General features: G+C 44.5%; 1 protein-coding gene across 2 annotated transcripts in view; it reads right to left on the bottom strand.

Moving 5' to 3' along the window:
• Positions 1-21,194, bottom strand: part of PODXL2 (podocalyxin like 2) — a 76,502-nt gene extending 55,308 nt beyond the window's left edge. For both annotated transcript variants that reach the window (XR_013229005.1, XM_077325396.1), the window contains exon 1: positions 20,399-21,194. Coding sequence is in view for 1 of the 2 variants with exons in the window: in XM_077325396.1 (XP_077181511.1) it covers positions 20,399-20,444 (46 nt within the window). In the remaining variant the exon portion in view is untranslated. The remainder of the gene's footprint in view (positions 1-20,398) is intronic.
• Positions 21,195-21,645: the final 451 nt, after the last annotated feature.

Raw genomic sequence — 21,645 nt, 5'->3', positions numbered from 1 at the left:
GCGATAATGAGGTAGTAGAGTGCCAAGTTGGTTGGGTGGACTGTATCACTTTAGGGATTACATTAACAGTTGTCAAGCAGAAATATTGTGCTGCATAAAAAAAGACTAAAAATGACTGTCTCTGGTGTGCTAATTTTTTAATTGGTAGATTCACTGGGGGCGGCAATAAAAACGTGAGCATCCTACAGTCTGGTAGGTTACAGTTCATCCTGAGACTTCCAGGTACTACCACCTAATTCTATGACATCTTTAAACAGCCCCGTGGCGCAGAGCGCCACGGACTGAATAAAGCAGTAAGGGCACTGTGGGAGGAGTTAGGGCGGGCCCTGTCCGGGATAAAAACTCGGAGGGGCCAATCAGGAGCCGCGAAGCGGCTCCTGATTGGCCCCTCCAAGTGTCCATCCCGCCCAAAGCAGGCAATGGGGAGCCGCGCAAAGCGCGGCTCCCCATTGCCTGCTTCACCCGCACAGCCACAGGTCAGCGGTCGGCCGCGCTGCCTTCTCCCGGCCGCCGGAGCGGCCTCGCGGCATCGTAGATGCCGTGAGGCCGCTCCGCCAGCCGAGAGAAGGCTTGGAAGAGCCTCGGGCGGGGGTGGGCCTGGCCGCCTTCTCTCGGCCAGCGGAGCCAGCCGGGAGAAGACTTTGCAGACCCTTCGGAGAGCCGCGGCCGAGGAGTCCCCGCCGCCGACCGCTGCCGCTCGCCGCTCTGCCTCAGGCCGCCGAAGCTCCAGGACTCCTGCCACTCGCCAGCGGCTCGCAAGCCGCTCCAGGTAGTCCCCCACCCCCCATACCCACTCTCACTACTAGCGCCCACTGCATTTCAAAGGGCAATGGGCTTTTTTACTAGTGTGTAAATAAGGCTTAAATCTCAAGTTTTAAGGAGTTCTCTCTACTTTTTACCTTTAAATGTAGCCAGACACTACCCAAGGTCCCAAGTACCTGCATGTCTTTCTCACAGGCCATGAGTGTACTATTTGCAAGCCCCTTCCCTGACAGTGCTGGCTGGCATGTGCAGACAGGAACATGGGAAGGCTTGCAAGCCAGTGTGTGGGATACAGTGCCAGTGGGCCCCAAATGCCCCAGCTGCTTCCCCTCCTTAGGGTATTCTGATACAAGTCCTGTCTTTAAATTCCTTGGTATATTTATATGTGAATAGAACACTAAGGCTGATCTTCACAGTGTGTTAGAATACAATCCTAAACACAGTTACCTCCTTATACACTGTGCTTCAAAGAGTGTGACTCTGTTTAGGATTGCAAAATGCAACCACCAGCTTCTGGAACCTGAACTCCTAAGATTAAGTACAATTAGCTGGCCTATGCTGTGGGTTGCACTTTCTATTCTGGGCAAAAAGACCATCTTTAAGAAAACTGTGACCAAAACATCGAGGCTATCCACCACATAACATTCAATGTTAGACAAACTCATATGTCATTAAACATCCTAAAAAACAGAGATGAAGAAAAATGTACCATAAAGATTTAATAAAACATGATGACTTAGGCTCATGTTGAGGACTATAAGGCAATTCAAAATGGCACCTGGCTGCATCCAGACCAACCTGTCCCCCATGAAGAAAAGAAGATTCAGCCCAGCCACACATCTCTTGTAAGCATCAGTTAAAATTAGTGATGAATATCTCAAATGACAAATGGCTCACAAAATCCCAAGCCCACTGCAAAAGACAAGTGACATGGCACAATGGTTAGTCTTTAACACAAACCTAGAACTAGGTTTGAACCCCCCACTTTGCCATGGAAGCCCACTGCACAATCCTGGGCCTGTCACAATTTATCCCTGCCTGCCTAACACAGTTGTTCACACGACAAACTGTTTCGGTTCCCAATTCTATAGAAATCTAAATAAATAAAATTGGAGAGAAAAGCAAGATAATAACAACAAAATTACAACCCACCCAAACCCATTCTTTATCAAGAATTCTAAATTAGATCACCATTTGGTTCACTTTTTTTGGATTAACAAGAGCAAACGCCTTCAGCCCTAACACTTTGCTATTAATGTTTGAATTAATTGTGAAAAAACACAAAAAACACAAAAACCCTCGTTAAGATTTTAATACATTTCTTCAGCCTCAAGAGAAAAAGAAAATGTATATCCATATTTCCTAAAGCCCTGTTAATAGTTTCCTTTTCTAAAAAAATTTCACAAGCAGAAGCAGATTACTTTTTGAGAAACAGATACAGATTGTGAGTCAGTGTCCTGCATTGTGCAGGGGGTTGGACTAGATGACCCTGGAGGTCCCTTCCAACTTTATGATTCTATGAAATGTCTTGCCTGGATAAAAAGTTTAGCCCTTCATGTGTCTCAAGGTCTGGGGCAGTTTGTGAATGACATTTTGTGCAGGGGTTGGATAACACTTCTGTCAAGCATCAAAGTCTATATAGATTTAAACTAAGAATATTTGCATGGTTGGTGAAAGCAACAACAGGTAGACAAGAAATACAACACAGCATGCTTCAGAGGTGAGCCAATCAGGGAAATGGTAGAAAGAACTAGTCACCATATGCCACAGACAGGTTTAAAGATGCAAAATAGCCCTTGTATATGTATGCAAGACAGCTTTGCCGGCTCCCAAAATGGAGTTGTGCACCTTTAAAATGGAATCCAGTTATGTCAGTTTGGGCTATTCATGACCAAGATGAGCCTGGCTTATCACGAGGAGTCACCATGAAAAAGTGATATATGCATGTGCTAAACTGCCTTCCTATCTGCTTAAAAGTCATATCACGCCACTGCAAAGAGAAGCGAGGAATGAGAGAGGAGCCTGTAACAGGCTGCTAGTCAAGGCAGCTTTAGATTGTGGGAACCGCTCATAGAATTCAGCCGGTAAAAGTGGGTGCAGCCGAGGTCAGCCCCCCCCCCCCCGACTGTAAAATAAGCTACTGGAGAATAAAAAGGAAATCAAAATACCAGCAATAGAGCAAGAAGACTACACAGTAGGATTGTAGCTTACTTTCCACCCAGGATGGCCGCCAAAGAAAGGGAGGCTTGTTCCTCAGGCTAACAGCTGTGAGGAGGGGGGGGGGCTCATTCCCAGGGGACAGCAGATGTAGGGTGTCCCCCAAGCAGTGAAATAGGAAAGAGAGTGAAGCACAGAACTCCTGGGAAACGCTAGCTTGGCTGTGGAGCCAAAAGGAAGCCTGTCTGGAGGAACCACCTGTCAGGCAAAGCACTGAACGAGACAGGAGGCTTAAGACTGGGGCCTTGCAAGGGGCCTGGCTGAGACCTCGGCTGAGCATTGCTGAGAAGGAGGCAGAAGGAATGCACAAAGCACCTAGATGGCTGGAGGCCCATCGAGAGAGGCTCTCGGCACTGTGGGCACAGGGCCTAGGAGGGTTCTGTGGGGAACATAGCTGCCTTGAAGCCACCAAGAGCTATTTAGAGAACAGCACAATGGCATGCCAGGTTCCGGTACGCAGGGCAACAGCAGGGGTTGAATTAATGCTTAGCTGACTATGTTGCTTGCTGTGTTTGTGAAATTAGGATTGCCCACTTCATAACAAACAGAGCTAAAATAAGAAACCCAACCCAGGCAACCAGGAGAGTGGACTGAACTGGTATACAGGCGTTTGGCAACTCTGATACAAGGTACGCACTTCCCTGTGGAAGCAGCATAATATAGGCGTTTCAGTGACAGGCAAGGCATACGAATCCTTCCCAAACCTCATTGGCCCAATCATTCTTTACCTTCTCAGCCTCACAGGGCTGTTGAGAGATTAATGGAGGGAAGGGGAAAGGCAGGCATACCTCCCTGAGCTCCTTGGCAAAAGGGCAGAATAAAAAATGCGACATAATTAAGTAGAATGATATGAGTGTGACTAAATAAGCCCTAGGCAGAATCCTATTAGCACTAAAAATACTGTCAGAGCAAAGTACCCCTAGTGGAATTCTGGAAGGAGGGGGAATGGATGGGCACACACCTACATCGCTTGTAGCTCAGTACTCTTTTGCTCATCCCCGGCCTAGACTAAAGTTGTCAACTCCAAAACAGGAAATTACTGGAGATTCGGGGGTCCTTCTTGGGGAGGATGGGACTGAGGAAGTAGGGACCCTCAGTGTGGTATAGACTTGCCAGCTCTGGGTTGGAAAATACCTGGAGTCTAGGAAGTATGGATGCCAGCCTCCAGGTGTGAATTGAAGATTTCCCCGAATTATGGCTCATCTCTAGACTAGACACCAGTTCCCCTGGAGAAAATGGATGCTTTGGTGGGTGGGCGCTATAGCATCGCACCCTACTGAAGTTCCTGTCCTCCCCAGGAGGGATCTTACCCCTCACCCATACTTCAAAGCAGTCATTTTCTCCAAGGGAATTGATCTCTGTTGTCCAGAGATCACTTGTAAATCTGGGAGATCTCCAGACCTCAACGGGAGGTTGGCAACCCTAGCAGAGTATGAAGTAATACCATATTAGACATTTACTCCAGGTTCTCTGGTTTGGAAATAAACTATTTGGTAGATCTCCAGGCCCTACCTAGAGGTTGGCAAGCTTACCTTAAATATAGCTGTGCCATTAGATTATAGCTGTCCCAGTGCCACCATACTTTTCCTTTTCCCATTTCTTCCTCTATCCTGGCTTTCCTGGTGGCCACCAACAAAAACAAGTAGAATGGTTTACATTGTTTACATTAACCTCAATGTGAAAAAATTGAATGTATTTCACCTAAGGAATTGTAACCTCCATTAGAAGTCTTCAAATAATGTTTAAGTGTAAGAAATGTGAAAAGGTGGCAGACTACAGTGAGATGGCAAGAAGGTGAGGAATGGCTAGAGGCACGATAATATTTCCCGCTACGCCATTCAGCTGGCATAACGGTATTTTTTGCTATGTGCGGAAATGCCTACTTGTCTCACTCTCACTGCCTGACTCAAAACAACAAGCTAAGCAGCTTTTAAGCTGTAGAGTCAACTTTGCAGATAAGCTATATATTTTTTGTATTTTGTGGCTACTTTTGTATCTGTGCAGAAGTCAGTCTCTCTCAAGGCAATTCTTTGGGGGACAGTAAACTACAACTCTCACAAGATTGGGTGAGCATGTAGGAACAAACCTCTCTGAATCAGGACAGAGAAGTAAGGTTGCATAGATAAGGTTGCCAATTCCAAGTTGTGAAGTTCCTTAAGTTGTGTGTGTGTGGGGGGGGGGAGTTGAGGAGTTCTGCAAGAACTCCAGGCCCCATTCACAGGTTGGCAATCTTAACATGGGAGGTTACAGAGAAATAGTCCCCAAATCAGTAAGCATGAAAGGCAGGTTTTAAAATGTGATTCTTTCTTTAGTAATGTGATCTTTCTGTTAGCATTTATGCACATGTGCAAAGGCAGCATTTCTATAAAAGATCAGTTTGAGTTGTTGGGACACAGATCGAACAGCCTGTTGAATGTTCAGCTGCTGTGACTCATGATACAAGCCAAAATAGCAAGTTAGTGAGCCTACCTGGTTGGTCGGATCCCACATTGCCCTGCAGCACACCCTCACTCTGAACTGTCATTCTGCAAGATTGCTACTTGCCTTTAAAAATGTTGGGTAAGATCACATCATAGACCTTGTAGCATCTCAGTCAGGTAATGAGAGAATTCTCTCCTCCGACTGTAAGAAGAATTAGTGATATACTAGCACCATCTACTGAAAATGAAGGAGACAGAAGGCTAGGAAATTTCATTTGATTATTAGACAATGAGTAACAGGGGACAAGCTCCCTCCCAGAAAGGACCGGTAATCAGGCCCTGTCAGTCAAAATAAGTAATTTGAGAGTCAGGGTGTCACAATAGTTACTGTCAGACCAGGATTTGGGAGACTTTGGTCCAAATTCCTCCCAACAATGATGTGGCAGTCACCGAACGATCTTGGACCATTTGCTCTCACCTAGCCTCAGAGACTTGTTATCAAGACAAAATGGAGGATGGGAGGTTGATGCTGTATGTTGTTTTAGGTCCCCATTGGGAAGAAAAGCAGAGCCTAAATAATAGTAATACTTGGAGTACTAGAACATTTTGGCAATTGTAAGTTCTGTTATACCCACATTCCAAAAGCTAAGTGCTTTTATGTACACTGATCTGAACAGTGATAATATATAATAACTTTGAAATGAATACTTGTGATTAAATTGATTTTTACTGAATATTCAGAAACCTTGCATCTGTCCTTGAACTTAAAGCTTGAGGATGTCTCAAGAAAGCAAAACTGTGTAGAATTTCTGCATTTAAATCATAGCTTCTCTATAACTGTAAAATAAACTGGAACCCCAACTTAATGCAGACTCCAATCATGACATAACTGGTAGCCCAGATACCCTGACTAGGATGCCCCAGGCTAGAGGGATCTAATCAGACCTTGGAAGCCAAGTAGGGTTATTCTTGATTAGTACTTGGATGAGCGACCACAAAGGAAATCCAGCATTGATTCAAAGAGGCAGGTAATAGCAAACTACCTCTGTAAATCTTTTCCCTTGAAAACCCCATGAGGGTCGCCATAAATGGGGTGCAACTTGAGGGCCCTTTCAACCAACCAACTCCAGGTAGACAACCCACCACCTCCAAGAAGTGTGTTGATAGAATGGTTCTCATTACTGTTTTGCTTTATTGTTTTAGCTGTAGACAAGAGAAGCTACTGTGGAAACTTTTGAAACCTTTCAAAGACTAACCCAGAATTCAACCTGTGCCACAGCAGTGCATATAATCAACTGCCCAAAAACATATAATAAATAAGGAATTTCCTTTAAGAGTAAAAACTTTGCCCTCCAGCAAATTCCTGCTACACTGAAAGCTGTTCTCAGAGCATAAAAGCCATTCCAATGAGGCTGATGAGACAAAAAATATGGATTGGGGGACAGCATTCCTCATAGCTCCAGCCTAGCCTCCTCAGGAACATCAAGATTATGAGGGGAAGCAGAAGTTTATCCATGAAGATTTGTAAATAAACATTTATTTATGTGTATTTATGTGTTTTGTGAAGGGGAGATTCTGTGTAAACAGACAAAATGAGCAGATATGTAGAGTTCTCCATGATTTTGCCTTGTCAAAAACCAAGGAATACCCAGCCATCTAAATCGATTTATCAGGTGTGCCCTTAACCATTTTATTTCTAGATCAAAATCTCCCAGGCTCTCCAGCTTTTCCTCATAGGAAAGGTTCTCCTTAATCATCTTTGTCACTGTTGCCACACACTGACTTGACATTTCCATTGAACTTTCCACTGCAACCCCAAGATCTCTTTCAATCTTAGTCTCAGCTAGTTGAGACCCCTTCATTAGGATTTTTAAAAATTCTAATGTGTATCACCAGGTTTAAACACTATTTGCCATGCCATTCCTCACTAACCCAGTTTGGAGAGATTCTTCACAATCCTTAGATTTCACCTTCCTGAATAATTTGGTATTATCTGCAACCTTGGCTACTACACTGCTTACTGCAAATCTAAATATTTTATGAACAGATTTGATATCACCGGTCCCAATACCAAGCCTTGTGGAACCCCATTGCTAACTTCATTGTGAGAACTATCCATTTATCCCTACTTTCTGCTTCCTGACTTTTAACCAATTTTTAATCCACTAGGATCCATACTCCTATTGTATAACTGGGTCTTTAGTGAGGTGCCTTCCAAGTACATATTGTCTGTTGGATCATCCATATCCACATCCTTGTTAACTCTAAAAGTTTAGTGAGGCAAGACTTCCCTTTGCAGAAGTCATGTCTATTTTGTCTCAGCAGGCTTTGTTCTCTCTTTAATAACAGGTTCTAATAATGTGCCTGGAACACATATTAAGCTAACTGGCTTGTAATTCCCTGGATCTTTTCTGGATCCCTTATAAAAAAACTGCAGAATATTTTTTCCCCAGTCATCCAGCATGGAGGCTGGTATCAGCAACAAGTTAGAAATACTGGTTAAATAAAGAGATTCCAAGACAGTGCCAGAGGAAGAAAATCAACACGTCACTCTTAGTGGTAAATATATAATAAACTAAGCGCTTTATAATTGGCAGCCCTTTAATGAGACCCCAAAATCAGCCACCCTGAACAACATCAGAGTGACAATTTTCTATTGGGCGTATGTGTGTGAAAACGCCATCATGTCAACCTGTTCCAGTTTATGTCCAGCATTCATCATGAACACTCTTCAATTGGAATGAAGTGTGTTGTCTAGCAGATGTTATTTAAAACAGGGAGTTGGGTCAAAAACGGTCATTTATTGATAATCATTTAAGACAGAAAACACAATGGCTGACTAAGGAAAACATCTGCCATTACTGCCCTCTACTTTGCAGGCTACCAAAAAATGCATCTGGTAGACAAAAGCAGGCAAAGATTCCAGGAATTCCTGAACGTATTTTCAGTTAGGAAAAAATAAAGGAGATTAAAATGGTTAGAAGGAAGGGCAGGGTATAGATCCATAAATAAGCAAAATATTAATAAAATTATGGAGAGGGACCAGTTTATCAGAACATAAGAATCCTGTTATGAAATTGATGGGTAATTGGTTCAGGACAAACAGAAGGAACATGCAATGTATAATAGAGAAAAATGTGCACCAGCATAATGTAGTTTATTTAAAACATTTATTAGCTTGCTTTCTCCCTTGTGGAACTCAAGGCAGCTTATGATATAAACAAAACATTATTTTAAAACACAATAAAATAACAGTGATAAAACCCTATAAAATCTCAAAATTTTAAAATTCCAATTAGGACTGGCAATAATAAAAACTAAATCAATCAAATGTGGTTCCAAATAGAACTGTCACCAACTGCCTCCTAAAGATCACCAATGAGGGGGCCAGGTACATCTCCCTGGAGAGGTTGTTCCTAAATTATGGAGCTGCTACTGAAAAGGCCCTCTCTCGTGTGTCCACAAGTTGTTTTTGCCACAGCATCTTTATCCCCATGGGATTTTTGAATGTAATGTATTTGCTTTTTATGTCTGTTTTAAGGGGTTTTATTGGGGTTTTATCCAGACACATTGTAACCCACCTCGAGCCTTTGGGGAGAGGTGGGCAATAAATTGAATGATTGAATGAATGAATGAATGAATGAATGAATGAATGAATGAATGAATGGACAAGACTCCTTGATTGGTGGAACAGTCAGGAGGGCCTCTCCCTGTAATCTGAATTCCTTGTCAGAAATGTTAGGGAGAAAATGGTCCTTTAGATACTGACATTGCAGGTCATGTAGGGCTTTAAAAGACAAAACGAACACCTTGAATAGAGAGTGAAAATGCTGTAATATTGGGGACATATGGTCCTGTTAGCGGGCTCTAACCAGCAGGCCAGCCGCACCATTCTTCAAGGGTAGCTCCAAGTACAGCACATTGTAATAGTCCAGTCTAGATGTAACCAAAGCTGACGTGCCAACTGGAGCTGATCAAATGCACTGAGCCACAGCAGCCACCAAATTTTCTGAGGTGATCACTGTATCAAGCAGCACTCTCAAACTGTGAACCTGGCTTTTCAATGGTGAGTATAATCCCATCCAAGACAGGAGAGACCATAATCCCTTGGTTTGACTTTCTACAAAGACAGCGAATCTCTGCTAGGATTACGTTTCAGCTTGATCCAGCCCTGATCCAGCCCATTACTGACTCCAAACACCAGTTCAGAACATCAACAACATCCTTTGAATTAGGTGGAAAGGAAAGGCAGAGCAGGGTATCATCCACATATTGGTGACCTCACAGCCCATATCTCCTGATGACCTCTCCCATTTATATGGCTTCACATAAATATTAAGTAGCATAGAGGAGAAGATGGAACCGTGCGCACCCCATGGGCCAAAGGCCATGAGGAAGAGCACAAATTCCCCAACATTATCTTCTGAGACTCCCTAGATAGGACTCGGACCACTGAAATATTGTAGCTCTTAGGTCCAGCATAGAAAGAGGGCTCAGTAGGATACTAGAGTTGATATTATTGAAGATGATAGAAAGATCTGGGACTAGCAGGATCATATTTTCCCATCTAGTTCTTGGTAGAGGCCACTGACCAAAGTGACCGAAGCAGGCAGCCTCTGTTCTAAATCCTGGCCTATAGCCAGACTGAAATGGGTCCAGAAAATGAGCATCTTCTAGGAATCCTTGGAGCTGAGAAACTACAATCCACTCTAGCACCTTGCCGAAGAACTGAAGATTAAAGAATGGTTGGAAATTTTCCAACATTAAAAAGGGACTTTTTTTCCCCTTCAAAACCTGTCCAATTGCTGCCTCCTTGAAAATGAACGGCATTCTCCCTCTGGCAGTTTTCATCAGTAAGGAAGGAAAAAGGTGGTATGTCTCAATTTTCCAAGGATCTTGTCCATATCCTTGGGATCCACAAGCTAAAAAGTATCCATACACATCAGTCAAGCAGCTCCCCATGGTATATCGACTGAATATGTTTCCACGCTGGCCTATAACTCAGAGCAGGTCTGGGTGATTTTGCCTGCAAAGTAGTGGGTAGAAAGCTGGGCTAGGCCTGAGGTCTGGGTTCTAATCCCTTCTTTGCACAAAACTCACTTGAACCGTTTATGTACTGGGAACTTCATTGCCCCAGCTCCTGTGCAGGAGCACAAGTCAGGGGCAGATGACGTGCACCAGGCCAAATGCTCCCCCATGTGGGTGCAGGGCAACCTGCCACAACTCCAGCCTGCAGCCCAGCATGAAACCTCCAGTGCATAAACGGTCTTGGTGACCTAGGGTCATTCATTTTCTTCTCACTTTACCTAGATGCTTGTGGGGATAAAATGACAAAGGGGAGAATTGCAGTGATCTCCTTAGAAGAAGGGTTGGATTACAATATAATATGTAATATGTATAATATGTAGAAATGGACTTATAGGATTCGTTGCTATGAGTTGCTTATATGGCTTATTAAAGGAGTAGGTAGGATAGGCAGGATTGTGGAGCCATGGCTATTATACAGTATAGCAAAGAAACAAAACCTCCAGGTTCAAAGGAAGTATATCATTATATCTGATTATCTTACGCCTGGCATAAACAGAATGGCCATTGCTATAGCATGCTACTTCTGAACTAACCAATAGTACCTGGCCACTGGAGGGTGATCGCTGAGCTCCTCTGATCCAGCAAAAATAATTCCTAGGGTCTTAACTGGCAGAAGATTTATCCAGAATTAATGCTAAACAAGCCCACAGTGACAACCCACCATTGTCTTTCTGTACAAAAGAACACAGATAATAACAGAGGGATGAGAACAGGGTGGGCAGAGAGACATTTTTATCCCCAAATCAGATGGTACAGAAGAAAGCACTTCTGTTGGTAGTGCAGGAAAGTAGAAAAAAACATCTGCCTTTGAAAACAGAGTAGCTGCTTGCAAATCATCCCTTTGTTCAAGCCCCTCGCCACCACCCCCCCCTGAAAAATTGTTTCCTCTCTTAGGCATAATGGAGGAGGGTTCACACTCCACAAAAATGTTTTAAACAAATAAACAGAATTACATCCTGTTACAAGGATGATTTGAAGAATGCATAGGTTTACAGTCTCAGCCATGCGCTTTCACCTATGGTTTTCTGCAGCATGTTGTAGGCCAACTCTCCCCTCCCAATGTGTCGGCACCAGCTTTTTGCCATCATTTGTCATTTTCCCCTTTCAGCCAAAGCATTGTTCTCTACAGCAAGTGTACAGTGTGAGGCAGCACTATGCCGCCAACATGTGCCCTATAATAAACGTTGCTTTTTGAACTGATACCATGATTTTACCCATCCACAGAGCACACAGATTTTGTGTAAACTGAAGTCTTGTCCAGATTGCCAGTTGGCATCAGGATCAACAATCCCAGTGGTAACATGCAGAGGCTATGAAAAAATTAATCCCATCCATGATGGACTGTGCTTGCATGAGCCTTCCCATTTCCCCTTGCGTTTGAAATATGACAGCTTCCTGGTCAAGATGTCTTTGAACAAACTCCTGTCTAAAGGTAGGTGCCTGAAACTGGTTTCCTCTCAAAAAAACTGGTGCTAAACTATGGTTTATCATCCTAGTTTGTCAGGAGGAAGCAAACTCTAGTCTTCCCAAGTCCTTACATTCAGATGCCACAGCAATCTAGAATTTGAGTGAAGGCTCTAAAAATGGGAAAGTCTTCCATTGCAGTCTGGGCATGAAAGGAAGAGGCAAGGTATGCAAGCACGACACCAAGCCACATTCATGCCCACCGTGGACAAAGGTTTGTTGTCATGTCTGAATGCAGCCAGTAAGGATCTTCTGTGAGCATAGAGAAGGCTCAGAATCCAAACAGAGCTCTTTTGTCTGCCACCCAACTGGTGCTTCAGTCCATGTATAGGAAACATGTCCTACACCCCTGCATCTTGCCCCCTCCCCTTGCTGCCTGTCTCTAATTTATTAGTAGAACATTCTGAATGTGGGATTAAGAAACCCAGCAGAGCAATCACTTCTAATTAGGGCTGCAGAAAACATAGGCAGGAGGTCAGCATTCCTCTGGCACAGACCGAACGATGAGAGAGGCTGACACCCCGCAGATATTCTAGCACACCCACATTCTCAGGAACCCCTGCATGTTTTCTGGGCTAGCTGCAAAAAAAGAGGAAGCGAGTATTAGTTTAATGACCCATAACATACTGTAGAGAGGACAATCACACATTGACTGGAGAACCTTTCACAAGACTGTAAATCAGCAGGTCCTTGGAACTCTGTGCAATAAAGTCATGATTCCATGGAACGTTATCCAGCTTCTCTCAACCAACAGGAGGCAGCGGCCAACATAGTGCCAATTTTTTCCACTACAACTGTGGACAAAAAGCATGTTCAGCTAACTGTTTTTAAAGCTGCATGTCTGTGTGACCAACCAGAGGACCATATAAAGGAGAAGGTAGAGAACAGCCCTCCCTCATCTTTACAGAAAATAATGGAGTATAACACAGCCAGTTCCAGCTTGAGAAATTCCTAGGAAAATGTGTGGTGTCTCAGGAGGATGGAATTTGGAGAGGGACGGGAGCTCAGCAGGGATGTGATGTCACAGGGTCTACCTTCTGAAACTATCTCCGAGCAAAGCTGATCTCTGTAGTCTGGGAATCATTTGTAATTCTGGGAGAGCTCTAGGCCTCTCTTGGACGTTGGTAATCCTAATACAAATATGTCTCATTCACCGTCTGAAAAACTCTCCCAGATGAGGCCACTGCTCAGAAACCTCTTTCATGCCACCAGGAAATACTAGCCAGGTCCCTGAAGGAGTGGGGAATTATTTTGTTGAGTGGATGAAAGCTCTTTGGCTGAAGGGGCCAAAACGATCCTCAACACCTCCCAAAGCAAAACAGCAGGATCCTGGCAACTCCTGAGACATGGTGAATATGGAGAAGAATTGGTAATGAAAAAATGTGCAGATACTTTTGGGAATTACATGCATGGAATACATCTGGGCCACTGGCCACACAAGATAGAGGTTCTGCAACCTGGCCATCTCGTGCCTGAAGTGTGACTCTACCCGGGATATATTCATGTGAATAACAGAGTCATTGGGGGGGGGAGTACATATTTAAAATTAACACTGAGAATCAGGAGAAAATTTGCACAGACCTTGGTTCTGAGAGTCCATGAATCATAAACCTTCTCTTTTTTTCACATTATGCCTATTTACCATAGCATCCCATGAAGCTGTTCCTTCTTCAAGCAGCAAAGCAGATTCCATGCTCTGATCTGTACTCTGTCACCTGCAGCTCCCCCTCAGGGTATGAGTATAGTCATTTAAACCTTCAGTGCCTATAATTAACGGAGTATTTTCCTACTTTAGCAAAGAAGAGGAGGATGGAAGATTGACTGCATAGAAACTGTAGCCATCCCAAGTTGCTGGGGCTGAACAGACCCACTAATAAGAAATTACTCACCAAAAAACAGAAGCAGCAGCTGAAGTAAATACAAAGTACTAAATGCCATATGGAACTCATAACACCATCTCACAGAGGCAGCCAAAGAAGGAAGAGACAAGTCCTTCCTCTCTTCCCATGTACTGCTCATTCAAGGAGCTGGAAGCAAGCCTTGTGAAAGGGACAGTCAAGTGTAGGTGAGCGGAAGAGCATGTGCTCCAGTGCCCCCACTGGTGTGAGCACCAGGCTTAAACAGCCTGCAACATACTTTATGCTGCACCCCATTCAATGACATTTTTCATTAGCTAACTTGCACTCACCCATTGACCTCAGCATCAAAGGAACATGGACTGGATCCAACCTATTTTTCTCCTGATGGTGAAATAAAGAAGAGGACCCCTTTGCTTACTCAAAAAGCCATGTAGAGGATCATGGAGCCTGCATGGCCAAAACCCATAAGAGATGAGACTGTAGTAAGGAGAGAAATTAGGCAAGATGGAATGATAAAACTGTCTGAATCCAGTCCATTGTAATTCTGTGCAAAGCTACTCTGTTCTAAGTGTATTGGTTTCAATGGGCTTTGGCTAGAATAATTGTGTATAGGATTTCACTCATTTCTAGAGATATCTTGGGGGCCATCTGCGGTAGCAGAAGAGCTCACCTTCACTCATGACCACTACTGTGAAGGAAAGTCCATATCTCCAGAAGCAGCAGGAAAATTAGTTCATTGCCTGAGCAACTACAACCTTCACTGGTTATTAATTAGTCTAAGAATTTAGCTAGCACCAGACTGCATCTGCCACTTCTCATCACCATAATTTTATTTAGGGGCCATTATGTGAATGAGAACCCCAGGGAGTGCCAAGGACCAACATCAGTCTTGTGCTTGGCAGATGGAGGATCTCATTATGGGAAGTTACAGCACCACTTCTCCCAAGGAAATGATTCCTGCCTTTGCTGGAATGAAACTGGACAGACCGCCCTCATTATTTTTCTTTACTCAATGGTGTCATGATGAAACACTGGCACTGCAAGGTTATATAGAGGAGCACTTGTGGTGGCCTGGTGATGTGCAATGGTGAGGGCTGCATTATTTTGTCCTTGGACAAAGGGAATTATTTGGAGGAAACATGGCTGGGCCTGAAGAAGAAGAGCTGTTTTTTTATACCCTGCTTTTCACCACCTGAAGGAGTCCCAAGAAGCTTACAAATATCTTTCCCTTCCTCTCCATACAACCAACACTCTGTGAGGTAGGTGGGGCTGAGAGAGTTCTGAGAACTGTGACTAGCCCAAGGTCACCCAGTTAGCTGTATGTGGAGGAACTGGGAATCAAACCTGGTTCTCCAGATTATCGTCCGCAACTCTTAATCACTACACCATGCTGGCACATTAGGCTGCATTGGGTGAACCATGCATAATGCTTTTCCCCCTTTCACTGGCAGGAGTAGGGCAATACATCTGGGCTCCTGGAATTATGACAAATATGAAATTAATTTTTGTCTTTTTAATTTGCAAAACTTAAACATCTCTGGTAGAGATTGAGGCCCCAGTATGGAAGAAATCCTTTTGAGCCTCAGCATGGGAGAAATTCTTTATATAACCGAAGGATAAAATCCAATATTTATTTATTTATTTTGTATTTGTATCCTGTCACTCTTACACAAGTGGCTCATGGTGGTATTAACATTTGTGCCCCTAATAAAATGCAATTAAAAAGTTAAAACCACCCATTAAAACATACCAGGCGATAACAAATCCTCCCCTACCTAATAGCCTTCTTACAGTTCCTCAGGAGGGGGGAGGGGACGGGGACCCAGGGTTCTCAGTGGATAGGCTGATTCCGGGAGGGGCCCAGTAGTTGGTAGAAGGTTCACTTTATTAATATTGCTATGGTCTTCTTCCCCCAGCTTGATAAGACCTGCATTGTGGAATACTATGAAAAAAGTTCCCAGAGACAGCTGTCTATTTGTTGGGCTCAACCAATGTAGAAACTGCAGGTTGTACTCCTCAGTAGCCATGAGGAGTGAAGCTGAGTTTTGAAAGGCTACCCCTGAGACACATTTTGAAATGTTGTGGATTATACTGTAATATATTGTGAACTTCCTGGCTGACCCAAGTATCAAAGGCAAAACCCCAACTGTTATATTTTAATTCTTATTATGGTTCTGGAGCATAAGAAAGTAGAGAACTCTTAAAGTGTTTGTTTTTTTTTAATTGCACTGGGTCATTTCATTACCCCACAAAACATGGTGGAGGCAGCAAGTTATGAACATTCTTGTGCTCGTGCTGCTGGGGAACACCTCTGCCTGGAAGAAGAGCTCAGCATGCAAGCAGTCAGAACTAGAAGTCTAGACAGCTGAAGTGTGAAATCAGTCATCTGCTGCTTGTCTACTTTCAGTGTAGCACAGTCCTCAGGATCACTCTGAGGCCAAAGGGTTTAAGAGCCTGTTTAACCCACTCCTTGGCAATCCCCCAAAAAGCAATGAAAGGACGGAGCATAGCACAAACCCCTGTAGGGGTTCAGGCTTGAAGTCAAGTAGGAACCGACTCAACACACGCATGATAAGCTTCAAGGTCATCATCATGGGTGTGAGGCCCAAGATATAAAGTACAGGAAAAAAATACCCCCTTCTCTATGTCCTGCATTTCTTTCCCTGTAAGAGAGCTGCCAGCTTTTGGTTAGGAAATACCTGGAGAGTTTAGGCTGGAGCTGGGATTGGGTGGGATTTGGGGTAGAGAAGGACTTCAGTGGAGTATAATGTTTTGGAGTCCACCCTCCAAAGCTGCCGTTTTCTCCAGGGGAACTGTTCTTTGTCACCAGGACATGAGCTGTAAAATTGGAGGACCTCAGGTCCCTCTTTGCAGGAACCCACGTGATATATTTGTGAAGTTAAAGCTAGCTTAAGATAAAATGTTTGAGTACTTGCCAGCAATTTGCTATAATAAATGAAGTATCATATTAAAGCAAAGAATGCACAGATTTTCAAATAATATATGTATTTCAATCTGTGGAGGAAAAAGATGCAGAAACTTGGCACAGGAAACTTAACATTTTTAAACCTCTCTACAAAACCATTTGCAAGAGCTTCTTCTTCAGGATCCTGAAATGAGCTGTATGGATAGCTGCCCAGGTGGTACAGAATATTTATGAACATTCCAACTACTGTAATTTAAAACAAAACTTGCTATGATACAAACAAGGGAGGAGACAGCATTATTCAACATCATAAGAAAATTACTGGACCATATGAATACATAAATTGAGTTTGATGAGAACAGAGATGGAAGTAGTGTGAATGTGTTGATGTATAACTGAAAAAAATGGAATGCTGTCTCTGGGGATGGACAAAGAAATATTAAAAACAAAAACCAGAATATCTGGAGGTCTCCAATTATGTCCTTCCGTTTGTTTGTTTTACGATTATTGTTCGTCTACTCAAGTAAGAAGTTAATGCTGTGCATTCCTAGACAGAGTTATTGCAATTGAAATCAATGGTTTTAGGCTGGGGTAGCTACATAAGATTGCGCTTGGAATGGGATTTTCCAACAGTTGGTAATAGATTTCCTTATAGTCTCCCATCCTTCTAGAACTCTCAGCCTCCTATGGAAATACTGTAATTGTCTCAGGATTTAGCTCATCCATCACCTGCTGTTACTTGCGGGAGGTCTGCGAATGAATATATGCAACATCAGATGCTTCTGGCAATTAGGTTTCTTCCCCATAAAGGAGCATTTCGACAGAAACCTGAGTGTAAAACTGACTTCTGTACACAGTAAAATAAATACCCACTCAAAGCCCAATTTCAAGAACCATGATTTATTAATAATTTCTATATCACTTTATCACTATATCACTTATGGAAAATGTTTTTCTTTCCATGATCTTATTCATTTTCACAACAACTCTTTGATGGGAAACTGAAGTTAGGGCGATAAATGATGTCCCAAATGCGGTGGGAAAGAGGAAGGTTGAAAATTCAAAATGTTTAATTTAAAACCTGCAATGTGTTCCTAACGGAAGAGCTGAGCCATGCAGCAAATCCGTTCATGTGAAATCCAGAGTTTCATTACACCATAGCCTCATGCTCTTCTAGCACCACATCAAGAAACATATGCTAGAGGATGTATGCAGGCAGAATCCTAAGAGTGAAATCCTATGAAGAGTCACACCTGACTAAATCAATTGAAGTCAATGGGCTTGGAAAGATGCAGCTCTGCTTAGGATGCTGTAAATGGCCTAAGCTCTGGGTGACAGCTGGCATTTAACAACATGCTCAGGAAAGGTGTGTGTGTGTTGGGGGGGAAGCCTGTTCTCCTCAGGAAACTTGACTCATCAAGGGCAGAAGGTTGCCCCACTGCAACTGTGCCCCTGAGGTTTACATTTTCCCATTTGATATAAGTGAATTAACTCTTTTTGTAAAAGAGACGGAGCTCATTTTTGCGATGGGAGCCAAGTAGCCCATGACAGTTGGATGACCCAGCCTCCACTGAAAGGAATCTCATGGAAAGTTTCATAGTTCCTGGCACCAGGGGTCCTTGCAGTATATACACTTGCATCTGTCATTATGATAGGCATCTGAATAACCACAATGCTTGCCCTTGGCCAAAGGATAATCAGTGGGCCTCCAAGTGATTAGGGCTAGGAACAGCAGTATACAGCCCAAGAAGGCCCAAATTATCCCTCTTTTGAACATGTAAACTTGAGTTTCCTAGAGCCAGATTCCAATACAACAGCCACTGGACCACAGTCTTTTTTTGCATCACAAAGATAAAATTCAGTTTACAAGCAGAGGAACTCTCTTTCCCTATCCCAATCTCATCACCACTAGAATGGCCAGATCCCTTTCACCCTTTCAGACCCACTGCTACTAAATGATTTTGAGGGTTGTGTGTGTGTGTGTGTGTGGGGGAGACCTTGCAATTAAAAGTTCCATTTTTACTTATTAATATCATTGCACATGCTAAGGATGATTGCTTGGCTAAATAAAAAGATTGCTTTCATCATTCTGTTTTTAGAAATGGGGCTCCTTGTCCAAATATACCCTGAATACAACATTAGAATAGGGGACATTCTATCTATTCTAAGTAAAATTACTTGTGCACTTAATTGGCTTTAATTAATACCCTCATCCCCCGCTTTCAAATTTAAAGATTAGTTAAAGAGGAGCAAATTTAGTCACATATTTTTGAAGGAGATAGAAACTTTATGATAAACACATTCAGTCTAAAAGACCCCCTTGGGGGGGGGGGAAAGGAAGAGATTAAGGGTTATTTCAAAAGAGATTCTGGATGCCTTTCCTTAAGAGCAGTATGCAGGAATCTCAGTTCAGCTATGGCACGCAGAAAGCATACTATAATCAGGTCAATGTTCCAGTGGTCTCTTGGACACTCCATATTTTCCTTTTTTTTAAATTATACTTATCATATAGTAACATATAGTGTTTACAACATGAAAGTGATTTGACAACATGTTGCATGGCATTCCAGATTGGTGTGGCACCACGTCGCTTCTACCCACATAGCAAAATACCCTTTTCCTAATATAAGGCTCATGTTGGATCTACACTCCCATGACAATGTCTATTCCACTTGGGCTGGCACTTCCTGTTGGCTAAGTTCCCTTTTCTTCCAAGAGAGTTTCAATCTAGATAGGTATGCAAACCCAATCTTCTCATTTGGTGCACACAGGATGACTTCTGTTCCCACAGTAAAGCCAAACTTAATGGGATAGATAGATAGATAGATAGATAGATAGATAGATAGATAGATAGATAGATAGATAGATAGATAGATAGATAGATAGATAGATAGATAGATAGATAGATAGATAACTTAAACCTTAGGTTATCGCTTGCATGGCAGCCTAGATAAAGTCTATATTATTACAGCATATATTTTAAACCCACAATATATCTTAAACTATTTGAACTCGATTAAGGGGTCGTGACCCTAGAAGAAACCAAAGGGTGGTGGTGGGGAGACACACAGAAATAAACATGTCTTCTAATAATGATGACGATCGAGCAAGTTGGTAAAGCCCTACAAGAAAAATAAACAATCTTTTCCTCTGAGGTCCCTTTTAAGCACTGCTGCGGGAAACAAAATGGCCCGGCGAATAGGACCCTCCTTCCATATGTGTACCCTCCCACAGATAACATGAAAGAGGCTGCAAAGATCCGTGTGCCGTGCCGGCGCCGCCGCGCCCCCCTTCCCGATGCTCCAGCCCTGCTGATGGGAAAAGGTTTCTCTTCCTCTTCTCTCCCCCCCCCCCCCCAAGAAACCAACCTGCCTTCCGAGACGTGCCCTGAAGGCGATCGGCACTCGGAGGCCATCTAGCTGCCCCTGATCAGACCCCCCCCCCCCCAAAAAAGCGCCCCCCTCCCGCCATCTAGTCGGCGGGCGTCTCAGTCGGATTGCCCCTCGGAGCCACATGCTGGAGGGAGGCTTGCGTTCCGCCCGCTTCCCGGTCTTTCTTTGTCCAGCGGCTCCCAGGTCTCACTTCGCACCCTGAACCGCACGCACCGAATGCCAGTCCGCGTCTTCCCTCGGGAAAGCCACCTCCACGCATCAAGGACTCACCCCAGGCCACAAGCGCCTCCGGTGCCCGGCGCGGCGACGGCTGCATGATGCTTCCCCTCTCGCCCCTTCCCGTCTTCCTGCGCCTTCAGTGGGACCTGCTGGGGCGTGCTCCCCCCGGCAGGGCTCTGCTCCCTCTGGCGACGGCGAAGCCCTCTCTCGCCTGCTGCAGCCGCTCTGGGTCAGGAGGCATCGCCCCCCGCGCGCCGCAAGTTTCCTCGCAGTTCGGTCTCTTTGGGTCCTCCCCGCTCCCGCCCTCCTGCCTCCCCCCCCCTCCTCTCCTCTCTCTCCCCCGGGCTCCCCGATGCCTGACTTTCAAAGCAGGGCGTGCAAGCGCGGCGAGGTAAATGGGGTGAGGGGAGAGAGGGAGGGAGGGAGAAGAGGCGACGGCTTCGATATTGCTCGATCGGGGGATGAAGGGCTCGAGGCGAAGCCAGCTGGCAGCAGCAGCAGCAGCAGCATCCGTCCGGCGAGTCGATGCTGCTCAGGTCTGTTGGCTGCTGCCCAGAGCCGCTCAGCTCTCTTGCAAACCCGTCGCGGGCATCTCTTTTCCTGGGGGGAGGTGAAGCATCGGGGGGGGGGGGACTAGGGGCGTGCGAACAAGGACGCGTGTTTCTGCATTAGCAGCTGCAGTTGCTTTGAGTCGCTGGCGGCGGCTTCTGCCTGCAGCAGCCCCCTCTCCTCCACGCCCCCCTCCGGCGTCCCTGGCGGCTGAGGATCTCCCCGGTTTCCAAGATGCTGAATGCTAAAGCGTGTGCATTGCGCAGTGGTCTGCATTCCGGCCACTGCCCGGCTGCAGCTTCCAGCGGGGTCCTAGAGAGAGACGCAGGACCTGCGCTCACGTTTCCCCTCAGCAACCTGCGGGGAGGAAGACGCAAAGCGTGGCGCGCACAGTCACTGGGCTTTGGGCACGACCCAAGGAGGCCCTCGTCGATGACAGCGCAGCGGGCGAGGGGGTTCTCTTTGCCACCCCAGTGGGACTGGTGTTCCCTGGGTGTGATTTTCAAAAGCTTATCGTTGTTTAACTGCTGGACTCTGGGACAGTTTAGCTTAATTTCAGCAGGGGAAAAGAAGTACTGAGCCCCCAACATAGCATCCCAAGAGCAAGGAAAGCCGGAGTCATCCCTGCATTAAAGGTTTTAGTTGATTCATCACTTGGCTCTTAACCAGTTCCTATTACATTAAAAATGTAAATATGTTTGCTTTTCAGCCATCTATAGAAGTCCATTTTTGTGACACTAAAGGAAGGC

The sequence above is a fragment of the Paroedura picta genome, chromosome 3 (assembly GCF_049243985.1).
Source record: "Paroedura picta isolate Pp20150507F chromosome 3, Ppicta_v3.0, whole genome shotgun sequence".
NCBI classification, from domain to species: Eukaryota; Metazoa; Chordata; class Lepidosauria; order Squamata; family Gekkonidae; genus Paroedura; species Paroedura picta.
This window is presented reverse-complemented; position numbering and strand designations above follow the sequence as displayed.